The sequence below is a fragment of the Phacochoerus africanus genome, chromosome 9, assembly GCF_016906955.1.
Source record: "Phacochoerus africanus isolate WHEZ1 chromosome 9, ROS_Pafr_v1, whole genome shotgun sequence".
NCBI classification, from domain to species: Eukaryota; Metazoa; Chordata; class Mammalia; order Artiodactyla; family Suidae; genus Phacochoerus; species Phacochoerus africanus.
Window position 1 is genome coordinate 95307913 of NC_062552.1, and position 14309 is coordinate 95322221.

The 14309-nt window shown below is 47.1% G+C and overlaps 1 protein-coding gene across 3 annotated transcripts in view; it reads right to left on the minus strand.

Annotated features, from left to right (window-relative positions):
* Positions 1-7995: 7995 nt before the first annotated feature.
* DCAF5 (DDB1 and CUL4 associated factor 5) overlaps positions 7996-14309 on the minus strand; it is a 93922-nt gene continuing 87608 nt past the window's right edge. For all 3 annotated transcript variants that reach the window (XM_047797564.1, XM_047797565.1, XM_047797566.1), the window contains exon 9: positions 7996-12640. In XM_047797564.1, the coding sequence (XP_047653520.1) occupies positions 10871-12640 (1770 nt within the window). In that variant the 3' untranslated portion in view covers positions 7996-10870. The remainder of the gene's footprint in view (positions 12641-14309) is intronic.

Genomic DNA, 14309 nt, shown 5'->3' on the forward strand with positions numbered 1-14309 from the left:
TGATGGAGCGTGATAATGTGAGAAAAAAGAAATGTATACATCTATGTGTAACTGGGTCCCCGGCTGTACAGTAGCAAATTGACAGAACACTGTAAACCAGCTATAATGGAAAAAAAATAAAATTCATTACAAATGAAAAACAAAAAGTACATCTGGTAACTTATACCATCTGCTACGGGCACTCAGGGGTTGGCTGCCACCACATTTTGTACCTCCATTTTCACAGGGACTTTATTGCCCACTTTCCTGGCACCAAACACAAACCACAGTGGATATCTGGTACATGTCCCCTTCAGGACCTGGGTGAGCATGTCTGGAACATATGTCCAAGCAAGGACTGTTGGGACAAAGAATATGCGTGTACTTACTTTGAGTAGTGCAGGACTCTGAGAGGTCGCCTCTGCTGGAGGGCAATGAGACTGGGGCAGCAAGGAGGAGTCGGCAGGCATTGTTCTTGTTATCCATTTTCCCCACACAGAAATAATAGCTAAAACAGACAGTCGCCATTCGATTTGCGAAGCCTCAGGACACAAGTGCTGAGGTGCACCCTGTCTACCGAAGGATAGAGAGAGACATATCTTTTTGTTTCCTGTCTCACATCACTTTGCTAAGTTTCTAGGACACTGACTTCATTTAAAGATTCTTTCGTCTTTTTTTTTTTTTTTTTCTTTTAGGGCTGCACCTGCAGCATAAAGAGGTTCCCAGGCTAGGGGTCTAATTGGAGCTGTTGTTGCTGGCCTACACCAGAGCCACAGCAACGCCAGGTCCAAGCTGTGTCTGTGACCTACACCACAACTCACGGCAACGCCAGATCCTTAACCCACTGAACGAGGCCAGGGATGGAACCCGCAGTCTCATGGTTCCTGGTCGGATTCATTTCCTCTGCGCCACTATGGGAACTCCCTCATTTAAACATTCTGGTCTCATAAAGTTGAGGTCGTTCTGTATCCCTTGTGGATAAAAAAATCTCAAGGGAAATCTGCTGCTCCAAAAACTTTCTTTTGTGCTTGAGATGCACAGATCTTTGACCCTATAATGACCATCTTCATGTTTTGTAAACGGGGAGGGAGGTGCTGGCAGGGAACTGGCTTCTAAAACCCTCCCCAGCACTAGGAGCACTGAGGAAGTAGGAAGAGAAGGGGAGGAATCAACTGACCAGCTGGGATTCTCCCTCTGATTTCTGGCAACTTCCTAAAGAGAAGGAAGGATTAAAAGCCCTATGGGTAGTGGAACCTGTGAAATTTCTTCCCTGGGGGAACTCCCTACATTTGGGATCAGCCATCCAGGCAAAGTTTGGGGTTAATACATCACTGTAGGGTCTCCTAGGGGGAGGGGTTTCTTTTTAAGGGAGTCACTCTAAAAAGGGAGTTTCTTTTTAAGGGAGCTTGTGCTACAATCCTACACCCCAGGGTGCCCCTTTTCACACAGAAGGGCATTATCTGAATTCTTTTGCAAAGAATCCATTTATATGTAATGAGAATCCCTTTGTCCTCATTTTGGTTTTCTAAGTTTGGGTTTCTCATAACTGGCTTTTCTTAAAGTGAAAGCCATACTTCTAAAGGACAGACCAAAGCTCCGTTGGACAATAGCAGGAAGTCACTGGGAGGGCTGGTTGGGCACTGGGGAGGGGTCACAGTGGCTGTGGGGGTTTAGTGCTCCCTCTGCCTGTGGCCACTTCTTTCCCCTCACTGGCTTCTGGTTTTCAAATCCCAGCTCTGTGGAGCAGCTTCTGGGGCTGGCTTCATTTGGAAGTATTTAGACAAAGAGAGAACCCAGCATTTCTTAATGCTGAGCTTCACTTCCATGTTGCTTTCTCAGAAGTACTGAGAGGGACTAGATTAAGAAGAGGAGATGGCATCTTTGGAGAAGTCACCAGGACTTCCTACTCCCATTTGTCCTCAATGACTTTTCACTTAGTATCGGTATCATGGACGTGGGGCCAAAGGTCAGCAGGTCTTTGGACCTGAAGACAGGATTATGATGATAATAATAGCAGCTCTCTATCCAGTGTCTACATCATGATGGATGTTGTGCTAGGTGATATATATGTGTACATATATATATATATATATATGATTTTATATCATATACATATGATTTTTTCCCCACTAATCTAGATAATAACATTGCAAGGTAAGGTTCATCTCAACTTTGTGCATGAAAAAATCTAGGTTCAGAAGCTTTAAGTGACCTGGCCCATGCCACAAAGCAGAGTTTACCCAAGATTCTCTGGCTTTACAGGCCACATTCTTCCTGCTACCCCAGGCTACACTGGACCCCCACTCTCCACCACATTAAAACTCTGACTCACTCTTTTGCTATTCTAAGGTGACTGAGCTCTGACTCAGAGCATGGGGGAAGGAGGTTTCTAGGCTCCAGGAAGGGGCGCAGGGCTCAGGAGACAGCTGAGACTGGAACATGATTGTTAGTTCCCTCTCTGCTGGGACTGAGGGGAAGCAGTAGAGGAGAGAAATGTCCAGAAGTGGGCAGAAAGGGGCAAAGGAGGATCTGGTCTCAAGAAGGCAAGAAAGGTGCAGAAGTTGCATCCTTCCCAGTCAAGAAGCTTCTCAATCTCATCCTCTGATCTCACCACACTGCCCCTCACAGAGCAGGACCCATAATGTGTCCATGGCGGAGGACTGAAGAGCAGAAGCAGCCTGGGACACTGGGCAGCTGAACCTCGCCTAAGCTTGAAGTTACTCTGAGGACCGAGAAGAAAATCCCTGTGGCTGTGGGCTCAGCAGGTGTCATGGACATGTGCTGACTTTGCAATGTTTTCCCTCATGCCTGCCTCTGCAACGACCTCAAATCAGAAGAGGGAAAAGGAAGAGGACTGGGGAGGGGATGCTCTGGGGAGGGAGCCCACAGCACACTTGGTGTGGGGACGAGGAGAGAATGAAGGAGGGGAGCCCTGGGGCTCACATACCTCCTTTTCTGGACTGGGAGCTCCACTAGATGCAGCTGGTAGAAGACCATGGTGTGCAGCTGAGCAGGCCATTCCTCCACCTGCTGGGAGGTCCCGGTCATGTCCACAGCATGAATGGCAGGCCCTGGGATTATGCGCTCCACTGGCTGCAGAGCAGAAGAGTGTTTCTGCCCTCTGTGCCTGCAGATCATCTTAAAGAGGCTTCCCCTTATTCTAGATTTTGACAATGGGAACCCTGGGGCTTGAGCACCATCCGGGAGTTGAAGAGACCGTCATTAGCCCTAAGGTCAAGTGTTACTGGCAAAGCCCTGCCCAGAGATCTCCTTCTGGACTGTCAAGGCCTTATCCCTGGCCCCACAGGCACGCAGGGCTGAAATGACAGAGCCCTTGATCGTTCCCCGCATCAGCAATTGTAAGAGCTAGTCCCAATTAAAAGAGAAAGTCTAAGTAATCTTGGACCAAAATGAGTCAGTCCTCTTGAATGAAGACAGAGCTTTGCCTCTCAGATCTGCTGCTCCAACAGTTCTTGTCCATCGCCTACATTTGACTTTCCAAAAGAGAACCCGGACTCGTGATCCTCATTGGTCCTCTGCCTTTTCAGGTTCCTATCCCTCCTCCTGGTTCCCCATCGGTCCTTTTGTCCAGGGTACCACCATTAGGATCAACCCAGCCTACCTCCTCTCCCCTCCCTTCTGAGTGGAATCCAAGAACTTGCTTTTTCCAGAATACTTCGCTTCACACATTTTAACCTGAAGGATGAAGAGGTAAAAACAGTGTAGATGTTTAGTGGGCAGAGGGTCCAAACTCCCACCCCTCAGGGATACCTCAAGTATACCACTGTCCTAGGGGAGAAGTGAGGTTGCTGACTGGATCCCAAATTAGGGGAGGAGAGAGAGGAAGTCAGGGGGTCAGATGTAGCTGCTGACTGAACTCAACTGGCCTTACAAGGAAGACCCAGAGTGCCCTGATTCAGCAGGAGCCCAAGGCTAGGACATCCTCACTGTAGGAGGACAGGCTGGGGGAGTTGTCAGATTTGCATGCTGGCCTGAGCAGAAGAGCGAACTTGGCTTTGTGTCAATTCTTGCCCCCAGTCAGCCAGACCTGGAATGAGGCAGAGTTTCTGCCAGCTTTTCCAGCTGTGGGGGCTGACCAGCCTTCACTAGCGAGCCTAAACTAGGTGGCACCTGCCCATGGAATTCCAACCCAGGCAGGTGCTTGAGGAACAAAATGCTAGGGTTTCCTTTGAGCAGACCAAACAGACAAGTAGAGCACGGGGCTCTGAACTGAACTTTTTGGTTTACAACTGAGTAGATTCCACTTAAAATTTGCCCCTTCTTTTTCTGGTCCTTGGGTGTTTACAATTTGCAAGGTCTTTTCCCATTCTTTTTTTTTTTTTTTTAAGGCACTTCTCCCATTCTTGAGCCCTGGCGCATACCTCAAGCCTAATGACCTCAGCTCCCACCCTCTGGTCCCTTTGATCTCTTCTTCTGGTCTCCAAATATGTTTATTGCTCCTCTCTGAGATTCATCCAAGAGATTTGTTGACATGTCTGGGTGCTGAAACATCAGGACGGCATGACATTCAGCAACCTGGGAGTGCTCAGAGTTGCTGAGAGGGGCAGGGACAAGCCACATTAGTTGGAGTGCAAGGGCTCTGGTGTGGATTTTCTGGGGTGACTGAGGATGGTCCAAGCTCACTTGACTCCGGTTTTCCTTTGCACAAGGCTCTTGCTTCCTCCTTACCCCATCTCCGATGCCTTGCTACTGCTGCATATTGTAATCAGAGCCCCCGCTTAGAGGCACAGTGGTTGAGGGTGGGGAGATCAAGGTAAGCACCTTTCCGCGACCAAAGAACCACCTCTAGAAACAGCAAGATATGAGGAGAGTACTAGCTTCAGAAGCCAGGCAAAGCCACTAACTGGCCTTGGGCTCTGCATCTCAAAAATGAGAGGGCTGGACCGGATGTAGCTAACCGCCCCCACCTCCTTCAGGATCAGGTCAAAAATGCTAATTGAGGCCTGAATTCTTCCATGCCCTCCCAGTCTTCCCTACCCTTGGTCTAGCTTCTCATCTGGCAGATGTGTTTTATTTGAAAAGCTTTTTCCCCCGGGTATAATTCCATTGCCTCTTTTCCATCAGCAGTTCAAACCTCTCATCTCTCATATTTCTCTGCCTGCCCTCTCCAAGTGCCACACATATGATCCTACATCTCTATCCCAGATCTGTCCCAAGGGTTTAGTGGGCCAGGACTGAACTCTGACCCTTGTTCCCCTTGGCCTAGTCAGAATTCTGTTGGTTTTTTTATGGTTTAGCTTCTTCTTGAATTAGATGTTACAAAATATTTAACACACATAACACATGTGAAACAATCCCTGCATGGAAAACTTTTCTTTGGCACAAACACAGAACATTTCCATGGCTTGCCCTGATTTTCTAGGGCTGGCCCAGGGCCACATGGGGGAATTTTAGCTCTGAAGGCCAGAGTGAAGTTCGCTGTCCCAGCTCCTGAGGTCTGGGTCATCTCCCATACACCATATTAAGGCTGTAGTTTAATGCAATCTGCCAGTCCCCCTACCCCCTGCAGACTTGCTGTTGGAAGCAAGGATCCGTGAGGCCTGTCAGCCAAGCCTGGCTTTTTTGGAACTCTCAGATAGAGCCTTTAGACAGTTTGTTCCCCAAGTTGGAGGTCATGTCTGAGGCCCCAAACTTAGCTTCAGACAGATCCACTCTAATGGGGATAATTTACACTTTCCTGTGGTTTCAGATTAAGGTTTGCTAATAAACAGTAAATTCTTTCCCTGAAGGAGAATGTACTTTCTATATTCCTTGGCAGGCCCAATTCATAAAAGCTGTCTTTGTGGTGTGCACGTTGCTATCAACAAGCGATGAGAGCAGAAAAGAGACGCTATGCTAATGAGAGCAAACACTTTAGTGCTTTCTATACATCAGACTCTGCTCTAAACTACACACACATACGCGCACACACATGTGTGAGCATCTGATCCTTTAACAATGTGCTGAGACAGGCATTCTTTCCCCATTTTACAAATTAGGAACTTGAGGCTCTGAGCAGTTGTACATTTGACAAAGGTCTTGGCTCACCGACTGGTTCTGGTGGGCACTACAGGGATGTCTCAGGAATGACAGCTCATCTGGATGGGATGCAGACAGTCCATGGAGTGGAAAGAATGAGATTTTTAGAGTTGGGAGGGACCTCCATTGCACAGTTCCCAAGAGTCTGATCTGCCCAAGGTTCATGTGGCTACTCCATTGAAGAACCAGTACAGAATCCACTTCTTTTGCTAGTTCAATGCCATTTCCATCCCACTCACAGGTCTCTCTTAGGAGGAAGAGAAAAGAACACAAGTTAGCCTTTAGCAATTTAAGGTGGGGGCTTGGAGAGACTAGAGATACAAAGAAATAAGCTGAAAAAGGTGGTAGGGGGAGGCCCCAAATAGTGTCACTAACCAGGTTAGAAATAGTCCAACAGGGAGATGTTTGTTACCCTCTGAAAGCCTATGTCAGTCACCAGCAACCACACGCTCACCTGTTTCAGGTACGTGGTTAAGTTTGCTGGTGTTCAAGTCAGCATATGGGATTATTTCACAGAATTTATGCATTCCAGGAAAGGGAATTTTTTTCTCCCAAACCAATTCTGCATTTTTATTGACTTGCATTATAAATTTGGGATTTTACTTGGAGATTTTAAAGAATCTTGATGACCCAGGGTTTTAGAGGCCAATCCATGGCATATTAAATGGCTCTGGAAAGTGGCTTGAACCCACGTGGCATTTCTTCTATGGCTGAGTCTTCCTAATCCTCTTTCCTCCCAGTTTCCCTAGGCCACAGGAGAGTCTCTCGCACCTAAGGGTCTAGGTTGGCACTCAGATACCTTAGCATTTTATTGCCTTTCTCCAGTCTTGGTGGGAGTACTAGCGAAGTCAGAGAGACTGGAAAGCTAGCATTCTGTATTTCAGCTGGAATATTCCATTAGCTCATGTCTTTGGCCTCCAGAAAGGAGTCATTTCCCAACTTTAGTAATTGGAAATACTAGATAACTCCATTTCCTTACAATGTGACTGTCTTATAGATAAGACCCTTCTGCACAGTGCAAGCAGAGTGAGCAGAATTGAGCAACTCCTCCTGCTTGGCCCTGGCCCTGTCAGTGCCGGCCCCAGTGAAGTTTAAGCCTCTGCTCTGAGAAGCATCTTAACCACCCTTGTATTAACAGTGAAACACAATTAGGGTGCAGATGGCTTAGATTTTCTTTTCATATACATTTTTCTTCTGTTGCATGTGGGAAGCACTGTTCTTTTAAGAAATTCAAAATTACTTCCAAGCCACTTAAATTAATGTTATTTTTACTCCCGTATGAGTGTTCAAGGACAAATGAGCACTTAGACTGAAATATCCCACCTGAGAGAACCACACAGCTTGTCCAAAGCCCTTATTCTGCTGCTGTGGGCAAGTCTGGACTCACGGAGCCTGACTTGACTTCAGCATTTCAACCCTGGCACATTGCCTTGCTTCGGTCATAGATGAAGGAAAGCCCACCTTTTGAAGCACAGATTTTCCTCACAAGAGTCTTGGTTGGCAAGAATTAAGTAAAGGCGGCAGCTTCACAGGCAGGACATATAAGCTTTTTTTTTTTTTTTTCCTTAAAAAGTTTACAGTGCATGCTTGAGACAGAGAAGAAAAGGCAATTTGATATTTCGAAAACATAATTCCTTGGGGCTATCCGTAATGTCAGTTAACTGCATCACTCCCTCAGTTCTAACTACGAAGAGTCGATTCTAAGATCTCACTATCCTGAGTCTAAGTCCAGTAAAGGAGACCAAGCAGACACCTCCTTCTCCCCAAAGTTTTGTGATCCCAATATGACCTTTGTCCCAATACCTAGAAGTGACGAAGACCATTGGCATGAATGTGGTGTGCCAGTTTTTCTTCTAGTCTTCAGTGTGGCTTGGAAGCAAATTTCCAATTAGGCAAGAATTAAAACAGGAAAGAAATGAAGGAGGACGGGGTGTCTAAGCAACCGAGTCTTCCCTGGAAGAGAAGAGGAAGCCGTGAGAAGTGAATAATAGGTTTATTTGCATATACACAAGAGAAGAGCTAGCATTGCTGGGAGAGAGGCAGGGCTTGTGAGGAGGTAAGGCTTCAGCAGAGGAAGGCACCTTGACAAACAAGGGACTCTGGGCTTAATAAATCAAGCACAGTTGCAACTGTCTTTGCCCCAAGCCCACTAGTCATTTAACTCGTTTACCTGTTGTCCTAGAGACACGGGAATCACTTACAAAAACCAGGTGGAAAATCAAGTGGAAGGAAAAAGGTTTTATATGTCTGGACCAGCCACTTTAAATTTTATGTACAGGATGCAGAAAAAAAAAAACATAAGAGGCACTTCCGCATAGTGATAAACCTAAACAGTGCCATCTGCCCTGTTAATAAAAATAACCTATCATGGAGGAATCTGGGAATGTGCCTCCAAAGTTGGGGCCTCAACTCTACATATTTGGGCAAAGGGACCCTGGAAGTGGTGATTCTTGCTAGGTCTCCAGGACCATGATCACAGATTTCAAGAAATGAGAGTGGAATGGCTACAGAGACAAGCATTTCTGAGCCTGCCTCTGTGAGTGCGCTGCAGGGCCTGTCTCCTGGAAGCTGAACCTGGGGTGTCTCCTAAGGATGGAAGGCATCCTTGCTGCAAACATCTTTCTTGGATACTCAAGTTGAGCCAGAATGAACTTCAACTTCTCTTTTGGGGTCCCAAATGAGAGTAAAGCTTTTACCATGAAAAGACCAAGTTCTGCATTTGGGAACAGTAATCACCAAGGGAAATTTATTTCTTTTTTCTCCAGGAAGGTATGTGGATTGTCCTTAGAGAAGTCAGAAGAGGCTAGCTACTGATTAGATTAAATAATATAAAACAAAAAGATTGGGTATGCTGACTAGGAAGGGGAAGAGAAACACACACTGAGTGATTATATCTTTTTTTTTTGTATATAAAGGATTAAAAAATTCCAATTTAATAAATTTTGGAAAAGCAAATGTAAAATGACTTGGGCTTATAAAACCAGACTTTACAATAATCTGTGTATAGCCAAAGACAAATCATAGAACCGTTTTGATTACAAATCAAAGTAATTCTAATGGTTACAGAATCACTTTCCCACTCCCCAGTGAGATTACAGTTGTTAAATTGTAAGCATCCCCGGTGCTACTCACACTCCTTCATCTCCTTCTCCTAAGACAATGTTTTCTTACACCCGAATCACATCACACATACCAGGCACATCTTTTCTTTCACAAAGCTTCGCAAGACAATTTCTTCTTTTGGCTTAGATCAACAACCTTCCTTTTATAAATAACCCCCTTTCTCCTGGTGACTAAATTCATCCAAGTATTCATCCTGTACAGGCTGTCTCCCCTAGGTCCCAGTTCCGGTAGGACAGGTCCTCCCCTAAAAAGAATGCTGGGTCATGGAGGCCACACCAGTCACACACTAAGCCTCTCTAGGCCAGTGCCGCTGGGCTCCTAGTTGCCTAGCACCTTTGTGCCCAAGAAAGTTGTAGTGTTCTCTCTTTCTCATTTGTTCCCAGTATTCTCCTGCCTTTTCATGACATCCATGCCAACCAGATATCTGTCTTCCCTAGGTCCTCCTGTCTTGTACAAGATCCTTCACTAATAACCGAGTGACTGTAGCCACCACAGCAACACTGGAAAGCTCCTGGTCTTTTCTCCTCTCGGTATTTATCTACCTTAACACAACAGTCTCTTCGAGGAGCCAGGACTCCTCTCTCCATGTACTCCCTGCCTCCTAACAGACCTACCCATTAAGAATCTGTGACTTCGAGATGCCTACTGCTTGGCGAGAGCCAGTCAGAACACCACTGTGGATTGCAAGCCTCAGGGGAGATGCCAGTCCCACCAATTCTGACCAATCGCTTTGGGTTGAATTAAATGAATGTAGTACCACACTCCGCTCTTTCCTACAAGTCTTCATTAACACACCTACACCATTCACTTTAGTAGTCCGAGCACAAAGCTCTGGAGAGCTGTCTTTCCACTTTCAATATGCCTAGATGGCACCGGATGGGGCCAAGGAAGCGCCTGCTGGCCTTCTGAGCGCTTCTTAGGAACTAGCACCTAACTTGTTAAAGTGTTACCCACAACTAGTTACAGTTTATGGCCTCCCTACAGTATGTGCTGCACCATCGCTCAATTTGCAATCAGTGAAATTTATCAGGGATCTATGTTCTCTTGAATCTGATCTTAAGTGCTACCTCTCAGTAGCATTAAAAATGCTCCACTTTTAGTATGTCTACATCAAATGCTCCATGAAGAAGTGCTACTGAGAAAACATGGGTGATTTCTTTAGAAAAGGAACCACACTTTCCTTCCCAGCACAGCCAGTGGGCTGAAGGCCTGTTTCCATTCCCCTCTCCATTCTTTTGGCATAAATCCACTACTCACTGGCAGCACAACCTGATTCAGTATACTCATCCTTAAGACCAGAACACCTATGGCATGTAAACAAGGTGAGATGGCAAAAAATACAGATCCACAGATCCATTCTGATGGCAAATGGAAAGAAAAGTCTGAGACGGTGAGCTCACGCGTGCCAGTGCACACACACAAGAACAAGTCAAACATCTCAACAAGGATTTACTTTTACAGAATCTGCACAGATACACTATGCTCAAGTCTTACTAGAAAGGAGTCACTTGGATTTTTTTTTTCCCTTTCTTAACACAGCATGGCCAACAGCCAGCTAGACATCAGACCCATTGTTGAACAGAAGGGAGCAGCATCAGACACAAAATTTCAGGCCCTGGTTTTTATGTGCCTTTAATACTATTTTTCCTTTCCTCTGTGTTCACTAAACAGGATTTAAAAATTTATGTAAAGCTACTTTTCATAGCTTTTTGTTTTCCCTTTGTATTTATCATGTTTTTAATTTCTTCTCTGAGGAAGAATTCTCCGAATCTGTATCTTCTAATTCAATTCGGTGCCTTTTGAGGCCACTATGGCCATGAACAGCCCTGCTGCTGTCTGTGTCTGGGGGGTCAGTGGGGTCCTCTCTCGTGGCAGCACTGGGGGTCTCACAGGCTATTTCGGACCCACAACAATCTTTGTGTAGGAGTATCCCTGTCAGGGACAAATTATCATGGTCAGTGTCCGAACAGCCTGGGGAAGAGCAGGCCACCGCCTCCAGCTCCCCGAAGTTCTGCCCATTGCTGTGGGGGTGAGGGGGACGGGGGTGTAAGCGTCCATTGTTGTGGTTGGCACAGATGGTTTCAAGGCTCCTCTCCTCACTGTCATCAGACTGGGTCCTGAGACAGTTGCCAGACCCGCTGTTGAGAGTGGAGCCTGATGCCTTGGGGACAGGAGGGGAGGCTGGCTCCTCGGCCCGGCTGCTCAGGGCCTTGCTTAGAGCCTTTCCATTGAGCTTCTTGGTTTCAAAAGAGTGTTCTACAGAGCCACCATTGTTAGTGTCCTGAGAGGTGTCCTCTGGTGTCTCTGCCCAAGGGTGGCTGCTGTGCTCATGGCCTGGGCCATTGCTGGGATTTATAGCAGAAGTCCCTTCTTTAAAAGTGTCCTTGCTGCGGCCTTCGGGGGGTAGGTCCTGGTTCCTCTGGGCCATGGCCGTGCTTAGACAGGCTTCCTTACTGGAGGAAGGGGCTGGGTTGTCCTTGTGGCTGGTTCCCGCTCTCCCTTCATCTGCCTCCCCAGACACGAGCGAGCTCTCTCCATCTTTGTTATTTGAGTAGGAGATATAGGAGTAGCGGAGCCACTTGTAAGCTTTATAAATCTTTCGTTCAACGGACTCTATGTCGGAAGTTGGTGATGCCCGGCTTGGCTGAATCTCCAGAGTGGATGTGCTCCGCTCAGGGGAGGAGGCAGGGGAGGAAGAGAGGTCATCGACTTTGATCTGGGGATAATCATAGTTGTCTTCTCCAATATAGGTGTCAGGGGGCTTGGCTGGGGCGCTGGGCCTCTCTTCTCGGGGTGTCTTCTGCCGGCGCCGCATGGCGTTCCGCTGTCTAGTGGACGCTCGCCGTTCATTCAGCTCCTCCTCGTCCTCGGAGCTGCTGGAGCTGCTGGAGCTGCTGGACTCGTCTTCAGGGCTGGGAGACCGTGGCCGGGGGAAGAGATCTGTGTCCAGTTCAACCTCACAGGCGTTTTCTTCAGAATCAGACTCGTTGGAAAGGGCCAGGAGGCGTTTGTCCTGATAGCGCCGCAGGGCAGATAGGCGCTGCTGGCGAGAGGTGGCATCCTCGCACGTGGGTGGTGGTGGAGTTGATGCCACTGTGCTTGTGGCAGTGACCCGCAGAGGCCCCAGGTGGAAGGCGCTATCAGCAGACTCATCCACTGTGGGCGGAGGAGAGCGGGGCAGTGAGGCTGAGGACTCGGAGTCAGTGTATCCTGAGCGCTCGCTGACCCCTGCATGCAGCTGGAGGATTGTGCTCTCGCTAAGGTCACTGTCGGAGTCAGAGCTCCAGCCCTCAATCTCCCGACGCACGAGTGAGTCAAAGAATGCCATCATCCGGGGGTCTTCCTGCACAGATTGATTGGCATAGTCATGGGAAAGGCCACTCCCACTGTTCAGCACAAGGCTGATGTACTCTTCGTGGGTATAGAGACAGCGAGAATCATCCTCAATCCGACCGTCCAGATCCCCAGTACATCCTGGCTGCTTGTACGGACTCCAGATCTGCACAGAAGGCGAAAACAAAACCAATGAGAGCTGATTGGAACATATTCTAAAGCTGGTGGCCATAAAAAACACCAAGGCAGAGCTTCCCCAGACCCTCCCTGTCACTGAGGTAAGACCTGCTAACCAAGTTTTAAAATTCGTTCTTTATGAGACTGGATTATGTGGGCCACATATGAAAACGAAGGCTTTCAGTTGGATGTGGGACAAAGCATGGCCTAGGACAAAGCGTTAGCCTAGTGTCAGGAGACCTAAGACCTGTCTCTAGGCCCAGGATAAACCCACACCATCTCCCTCCTCTTTAGCTTCCCCTATTAGTAGCTTGGAAATGACGACAATCCCCTTCATACTCTCAGATGACAGATGATGACTTAAAGATTGGCCAATGTCTTAGAAACTCTCAGAAGACTGAAGAGGTACTACTTTTCCAATAGTCAGTCTCCTGTGACAGTTAATATTTCAGCCTATAATGCCACTTCTCCCCAACTGCAACATTTCTATTTTTAACTAATGGGAATTGCTTACTGGAGCTTGATAAGAATAGCCAACTGCCTACACTGCAGTTCCCTCTTGGACATGCAGGCATCAGTTACCCAGGAAACTGGGTTCTCTTAACCAGGGTGCTGCTGGCTTGCTCCCCCATGTTACGGTTAGCTGCAGGAATAGGTAGGACACATCCCCCAAGACCAGAGACCCATCTCTTAACACCTCTCCACTCCAGTCAGAGATATAGGCTCATGGCCAAAAGGTGGCAGAATTAGGATTCAAATTCAGGTCTGTCTAAATGCAAAAGCCCACCTTTACAAGTTGAATAAGTTATGTAAAAATCAAGTTCAGGGTAATTAAGCTGTCACTGCAAATGAGAACAATTAACTTCACCTGACTGCGAGACTGGTCCAAAGCAGCACAGAGAAGCTCAGTTACATCAGCTGGTAGCTATGGCAACTCAGATGAAATTCCAGGTGATTTTCTTCTCTTGACAGGCTGGTGTCTATCTTTAGATGGCACCCAACCCAGAAAACAGTGGCTCTCATTCCCTATCCTCTATTAAGACAATGACTTTATTTCCCCACAGCTATCTAAGGACAAACTAGCCTTTTTTTTTTTTTTTCTTTTGGCTGAGCCCACAGCATGTGAAGTTCCTGGGCCAGGGATTAAAACCGACCCACAGAAGTGACAATACTAAATCCTTAACTGCTAGGTCACCAGGGAACTCCCAAGTTAGCCTTCTTCTGAGTACTTTCCTGAGGCCTGCTCCCTCTAGATCTTACTTGGATCCCCTGGGAGGTAGTCTCTCTTTGGAGGATCCCCAGTTCAAGAGGGCTTGGAGAAACCTAGGCTACCTCTCTTTACCAATTCCCAACTCAAATTCAGTCTTTTAACTTTGTTTCCTGCCCACAATTCCTCAGGTGTTCTCCTATCTCCAGTTTCATAACCTCACCCAGGGGAGTTTTAAGGCAGTGGTTCTCAAACTTTGGTGTGCATGTGAATTACCTGAAGAGTAACTACAGTGCTGACTCCTGAGCATCACCCTTAGAGATTCTGATTCAGGAAGGGACCGGGGCTCTGCATTCTAATAAGCACTCAAGGGGTGAGAAAGTAGGGGGACCAACTTGTAAGAAACACTGGAATACAGTTAGCATAAAATAAGTAGCAGAAAATAAAAGAT